This window comes from Phascolarctos cinereus, unplaced genomic scaffold (genome assembly GCF_003287225.1).
Source record: "Phascolarctos cinereus isolate Bilbo 61053 unplaced genomic scaffold, phaCin_HiC Scaffold_4;HRSCAF=312, whole genome shotgun sequence".
NCBI classification, from domain to species: domain Eukaryota; kingdom Metazoa; phylum Chordata; class Mammalia; order Diprotodontia; family Phascolarctidae; genus Phascolarctos; species Phascolarctos cinereus.
This window is the reverse complement of record NW_027555847.1, coordinates 668725484-668732290: the sequence shown is the minus strand read 5'-3', so window position 1 is coordinate 668732290 and position 6807 is coordinate 668725484. Positions and strand designations below refer to the sequence as shown.

General features: G+C 36.9%; 1 protein-coding gene across 1 annotated transcript; it reads left to right on the top strand.

Annotated features, from left to right (window-relative positions):
* Positions 1-451: 451 nt before the first annotated feature.
* LOC110196153 (olfactory receptor 7C1) lies at positions 452-1390 on the top strand. The gene has a single exon (XM_020969283.2). It carries the CDS (start codon positions 452-454, stop codon positions 1388-1390), a length of 939 nt encoding a protein of 312 aa, XP_020824942.1.
* The last annotated feature ends 5417 nt before the right edge of the window (positions 1391-6807 follow it).

The following is a 6807-nucleotide window of genomic DNA, read 5'->3' as shown; positions in this document are numbered from 1 at the left end:
TGGGAAAGAACATCGATTTGGCTCCAATTAATTCTTCATTGAATTATTGATGATCTGCCTTTCATAATAATTCATAATTGCTCTGCTCCATTTTCTTCCATAGTTTTGTTAGTTTATACAGTTTAATGTTTAACTCAATCTACTTTTACCTTAAAGGAATATTACTCCTGAGGAAAGTTTTTATAATTTCATTTATAAATTATGGAGTTTCCAAGGATGTGAGAGCTGAAAAGACCCTTAGAGATCACCTAGTCCAACTCCATTTTACATATGAGGAAACTGAGGACTGGGAAAGGGAAGTGACTTGTCTAAAATAACAAAGGTGGTAGATCTTGGATTTAAACTTGAGTCTTCTGAGTCCAAATCTAGTGTTGTCTCTATCACAAAATGAGAGATGACTATTCCCATGTTGTTAACTTTCCATACCTTTTTCCTTGCAGATATCAGATGTATGGGACCAGAAAACCAAACACGTATGTCAGAATTCCTCCTCCTGGGACTTTCTGAGAAGCCAGAGCAGCAACTGCCCCTGTTTGGGCTCTCCCTGGACATGTACATGGTCACTGTGGTTGGGAACATTCTCATCACGCTGGCCATTGGCTCTGACTCCCACCTCCACACTCCCATGTACTTCTTTCTCTCTAATTTGTCCTTGGTGGATGTCTGTTTAGTTACTACCTTGGTCCCCAAGATGCTGATGAACCTCTTAACACACAATAAGGCCATTTCATATGCTGGTTGCTTTGCTCAGATGTACTTCTTCATTGTTTTTGTTTGTTTAGACAATTTACTCCTCACTGTGATGGCCTATGACCGCTTTGTGGCCATCTGTCACCCTCTGCACTATGTCACCATAATGAGTCCACGGATTTGTGGCTTCCTGGTTCTGATGGCATGGTCTATTAGTCTTCTAAACTCCATTCTCCAAATTCTAATGGTGATGAGGCTGTCCTTCTGTACAGAACGTGAGATTTCCCACTTTTTCTGTGATCTCGGTGAGGTTATGAAACTTTCTTGTTCTGATACCTTCACTAATGACATCTTAGTATATTTTGTAACTGGTCTGCTAGGTGTTCTCCCCTTCACAGGGATCCTTTTCTCTTATACTCAGATCTGTTCCTCAATATTGAGAGTACCATCAGCTGGAGGGAAATATAAAGCCTTTTCTACCTGTGGGTCTCACCTCTCTGTTGTTTTATTATTCTATGGCACAGGACTTGGAGTATATCTGAGTTCTTCAGTTACCCACTCCTCCTGGAAGATCTTAGTTGCCTCAGTGATGTATTCTGTGGTCACCCCCATGCTGAACCCCTTCATCTATAGTCTGAGGAACAAAGACATGAAGGAAGCCCTGAGGAGGTTCACTAGTAGAACAGCCTCTTCTCAATGATTAAGCTTGGCCCTGAGAATGTGGCATCAGTATCTGGGGTCAAAAGTCTGACAGTCAGAAACCTTGGATTCAAAGTGTGAAGCCCGGGACTAACCAGGGTCCTACTTAACTGGCTGTATGATCTCTTTACTATCACTCACACAGTTCTTTATGGTGTCTATTGCTGGACTTTCTTACTGCATTCTAATTTTTCACAACCTACTTTGTCATAACACCCATTCTTTCTAAAGAAGCACTGTATTTAGTGTTAGGAGACCTTGGTTTGTGTTTTTAGGTAAGTCATTTATTTTCTCTGAGCCTCAGTCTTTTCATTTGTGTAATGGTCATTATAGGAGCTGTCCTGCCACAAGACAAATTCTGGTCTATAGATCAAATGAAACAATGTGTAAAAAAGCACACAAATGTTATAAAATCTTATCAGATTTCAGGAAGAAAAAAAAGAAACAAAAAGAGAGAGTTGGGATTTTGTTGCTATATATGATCCTTCCATCAACTCAAATGCCCATTTTCCTATGCCTTAGTATGTGGTCTTCATGTGTTACTTTGGCCAAAAAAAACCAACCCATTAACTTATTGCCAATCTTTTTCTCTTTAACTAAATGGTTCCTTGGACAATAGTCTATCCCTAAGCATGTTCTCAAAGCCTCACCAGTGTGGCTCAAATCATACCAGAGCTTATGTTTTGCTGGCAAAACCTTCAAGAATCTGATGCAATTGTCTATCATGATTAGACATCGGAACTATTTTTTGTGAGCACATAAGGCATAAGGATTTGCTAGGAGGCAGCATTGCCTGGTGGACTGAGTACTGGACTTATCATCAGAAAGACATGGGTTCAAACTCTATTTCAGACCCTTATAAGCTGTGGAACCCAGAGCAAGTCACAGCCTAAGTTTCTTCATCTATAAAATAATAATAACAGCAGCTAACATTTATATGGTACCTTAAGGGTTACAAGGTACTTGAAATACACTATTTCATATATTACTATAGAAATAATAACATCTAATATGGGGTTTTATAAGGGTCAAATGAAATATCTGTAAAATGCTTTGCAAACCTTAAAACACTATGTGAATATCATCTATTATTATTAACATTATTGATAATGATATTATCATTATCCTTGGATCTTTCTGTTTCACCTTAGAATCATGAAGTCATAGAATCTTAGTTCTGTAATGTATGTTAGATGTCCTCTATGTCAGCCTCCTACAGATGAAAGAGTCCTCTTTACAACATGTAAACTTCTAACTGTGCAGTTGTGGCAAGCACATAAGACTTTGAATAACATTGTGGTTTAAATCTGAACTCCACTATTCACTAGTTTAGTGACTGTGGGCAAGTTGTTTAACCCCTTTGTTTCATTTTCCTCATCTACAAAACCAGAAGGTTGGACTAGATGATCCACAAGCTTTCTTCTAGCTCTAAAGCCTACTTGTCCTTTTACAGTGGTAAGGAACTCACTGCCTCATAAGGTAACCCAGATCACTATTGTTGGATATCTCTGACTGATATGTTCTCCATGGAAATAGAGTACAAGACCTGTTAGCATTAATTACAAAGGACTGAGGATCTTCCTTCCAGGAAGTATGGAGAGCAAAGAGAATTATGCAGATACCTGAATAGTGTACAGTGTTTATCTTTCTGCAAAAAACAACTAATTTCTACCTATACTCAAAGTGTATGTTGGTTTGATTCATAGTAGAAAAGGAAAGGGGCCTCAAAGAATGTGTCTCTTCTCTCTTGGGTATTAGGGATAACAAAGTGTTCCCCTAAAAATGAAGGGGCAACAAAGGGCTATATAACTGTGCATATCCTTTAACCCATCAATAGTACCACTAGGTCTGTATCCTAAAGAGATCAAAGCAAAAGTAAAAAAGACCATATGTACAAGAATATTTACGGTAGCTCTTTTTGTGGTGTCAAAGAATTGGAAATTGAGGGGATGGTCATCAACTGGAGAATGGCCAAACAAGTTGTGGGCTTTTTTTCAATCCTTTTCAATTTTCATTTTAGTCACTTATTAGCTTGATACGTTGGCCTACATCAAAAAGTAAGAATAATCCATTTGTACCATCAACCTTATACACTGATATGATAGAAAACTACTGTGCTATGAGAAATGATCAGCAGGATGGTTTCAGAAAAACATGGGGAGATATATGAATTCATGCAAAGTGAAGTGAGAAGAATCAGGAGAACATTGTTCATGGTAACAGCACTATTGTAAGGATGATCAACTGTGAATTGTTAACTACTCAGATGAAAACAGTTGTTCAAGACAACCCCAAAGGGCCATGGCTAACACAGAATTATATTTTGCATGACTTAACATATATAATCAATATCATATTGCTTACCTTCTCAAAGAGGGAAAGGTGGGCAGGAGTGAGGGAGAGAATTTGAAACTCAAATTTTTTTAAATGGACATTAAAAAAAATTATATGTAATTGGGAATTATTTAATGAAATTAGAAAAATATATTTTAAGAAATAAAATAAATAAAAATTAGGGGGCAAGCTTTAGTTCCCAAAAGAAAAACTAAAAAGACCAGAGGGGAAAACTGGAAGAGCCAAATTTCAAAACTCCCAGGTTAAAGAGAAAATACTGCAAACAACAAGAAAAAAGCAATTTAAATACTGTGGAAATACAGCCAGGATTTCACAAGACCTAATACCTTCTACAGTAAATGACCCTAGGTGTTGGAACTTCATATTTCAAAGAGCAAAAGAGCTGGAGTTGCATCCAGGAATAACTTATCCAGAAAAGTTGAGTATTATCTTGAATTTTAAAAATGGACATTTGACAAACTGAAAAATTTCAGGTATTTGTAACAAAAAGACCAGAACTCAATAGAAAATTCAATATAAAAATCCAACAGAAATATAAGGAAAATATTAAGGACTAATTAGTTATAAGACACTCATTAAGGTCAAACTATTTATTAATTAAATATATGAAAATGTCAGCATTATTTAAACTGACATCATCACTAAGGTCATTTGGAAGAAAGGTTGGGGTTGAGTTGTGTATGATGGACTGAAAAACAAAATTGGGTAAGAAAAGGTAAAAGACTGATTAAATTATAAAAATGGAACATGAAAGAAAGAACTAATACAGAGGAAGCAGGTGGGGGTGGAGGGCTGGTAATGTTGGAACCTTTCTCTCATCTGGGTTAAAGACAAAACAATACATACATCTCGAAGGGTGTAGAAGTCTTCTGAACAGGTAGAGAGGTGAGAAAACTGGGGGACAGGGTGTTCGAGGGACTTTTAGAGGGGTGTGTGGATTGGGATTTAGGTAGGTGGGGGAAGGGATGAGGGACTCTTAGAGGGGTGGGTGAAGTGGGGGTGGGAAGGTGGGGGAAGAAGATAAGGTAACAGGGATAGGATAAAAAGGGAGGCTGAGAAAGAAAATAGTAAAAGTAAGATGGAGGCAAATTCACAAATAGTAATTATAACTTTGAATGTGAATAGGATGTTTATAGCAGCTCTTTTTGCGGTGACAAAGAACTGGAAATTGCAGGGATCACTATCAGTTGGGAAATGGCTGAACAAGTTGTGGTGTATGATTGTGATGGAATACTACTGAGCTATAAGAAATGATGAGCTCCATCATCTTAGAAAAACATAGAAAGACTTGCATGAAATAATGAAGAGCAAAATGCGTAGAATCAAGAGAACATTGTATACAGCAACAGCAATATTATTTTAAGAATGAGTTTGAGCAACTAAGTCATGTTGACTATTATAAATACACAAATTAAAAATAAAGGAGAGATACTATCTGCATCCAGAGAAAGAACTGATAAATAGAAGTATGTATACAATAATTTTACACACACACACACACACACCCCTATTTGTCTCTAATGGCAGCCATCTCTAGGGCAGGGGAAAGAGGAAAGAAAAAAAAAGAAAAAAATAAAGTTGCATGATAACTTTGTTGTATATTTGGAGGGAATAGCAAGTTGTGCATAGTAGATTTGCAGTTCCGTGTGCAATCATCTTTTTTATTGCACTGTGTTATGGAAATGCTTGTTTTGTTCCATATATTGAAAATAAAATGGTTTTTTTGGTAAAAAGAGCCAGGGAAAATCCTGATTCATGTCAGTATGTTGAATGGTGGGGGAAAGTATCAAAAGGAAAGAGTTAATAAAGATAAACAAACATTGGAAATCATTAATTGATTTGTATCTCTTCCTACGGAAAAAAGAAAACTAGATTCTCTGAAGAGGAAGAAACTTTTTCCCACGACATATGTATATACAGGCACTGTTAAGTGAGGAGTCATTCAGAAAGAGTCAGGAGAAGAAGGGATAAATAAGCATGCTTACTAATTACCTGTTAAGGGTACCAAGGTTTCTCTATGTCATAATAACAATGCATACATCTTCTATCTCCCTAAGAAATAGATCCAGGACATGAGAGAGAACTTCTCAAGATTTGTCAAAACCATCAGTTTCTTCACAATACAGGAGAGTCACTTTGGCACTAATCTAATTGCTTGAGAGAATTAGTAAACAGTTGCTAAAAATTAGAAAGTCTTGGATAACAAACCAACGATGTCAGGAGCACAAGTTATGTGTTAATTGCAGCTGCCCATTGTGAGCATGAATTTTGGAAGGGAAATGCAGGTATTGGAGGGGAGCAGGAAGTTAAGAAGATGGTGTCTGAGAATAGAATTTTAATTTCTGGATAAAGCAGAAAATGTAGAAATAAAGAGGTCTTAGCCATTCATAGAAGGCACCTATCAATCTGTGTATTTAGATGTATATGTGTAATACATAATGTACATTTTATACATATCCATGTTTATTATGTATGTGTCTGCTTGTATTTACCTGTCTTTGTATATTTTTTCTCCATAGTATAATGTGAGCTCTTAAGGAGAGAAATTGTTTTATTTTATTTTGTTTTGTTTGTCTTTGTATCCACAGAACCTAGAAAAGTGCCTTACACATAGTTGGGCCTTAATAAATGCCAGTTCAATTGAATTTCTTTGAAATCATAAGAAATGCATTTTCCTGAAAATTTTCAAATCCAATCAAGTGGGCTTTAAAGTGGAAAGGAAGTGGGAGGGAGAAAATTATGTATACATGTTCACCAACCTAGATATGATAAAGAGCATCTACAGTGTAGGAAGAAGAGTGGCAGGAATCTCCAGAATTTCACAAGAATACAAGTTTAACAGTTACTGAGAGTGAGAATAGTTTGGCTAACAAGTAAAATTAGGTTCTCTCTCTCTCTCTCTCTCTCTCTCTCTCTCTCTCTCTCTCTCTCTCTCCTCACTTTGTCTGTATATCTCTACCTGTGGCTCCCACTTTTTGGGGGCAGAACCACTCAATTCCTCCCTTCATGTGTCTCCACAGGAGTGACCTTTCCCCACGGAACTGCCTTCTACTTTCTCCCTAT

Excerpts from the sequence above, each read along its gene's own strand:
- LOC110196153 (XM_020969283.2), top strand. The coding sequence starts at position 452 with ATGGGACCAGAAAACCAAACACGTATGTCAGAATTCCTCCTCCTGGGA.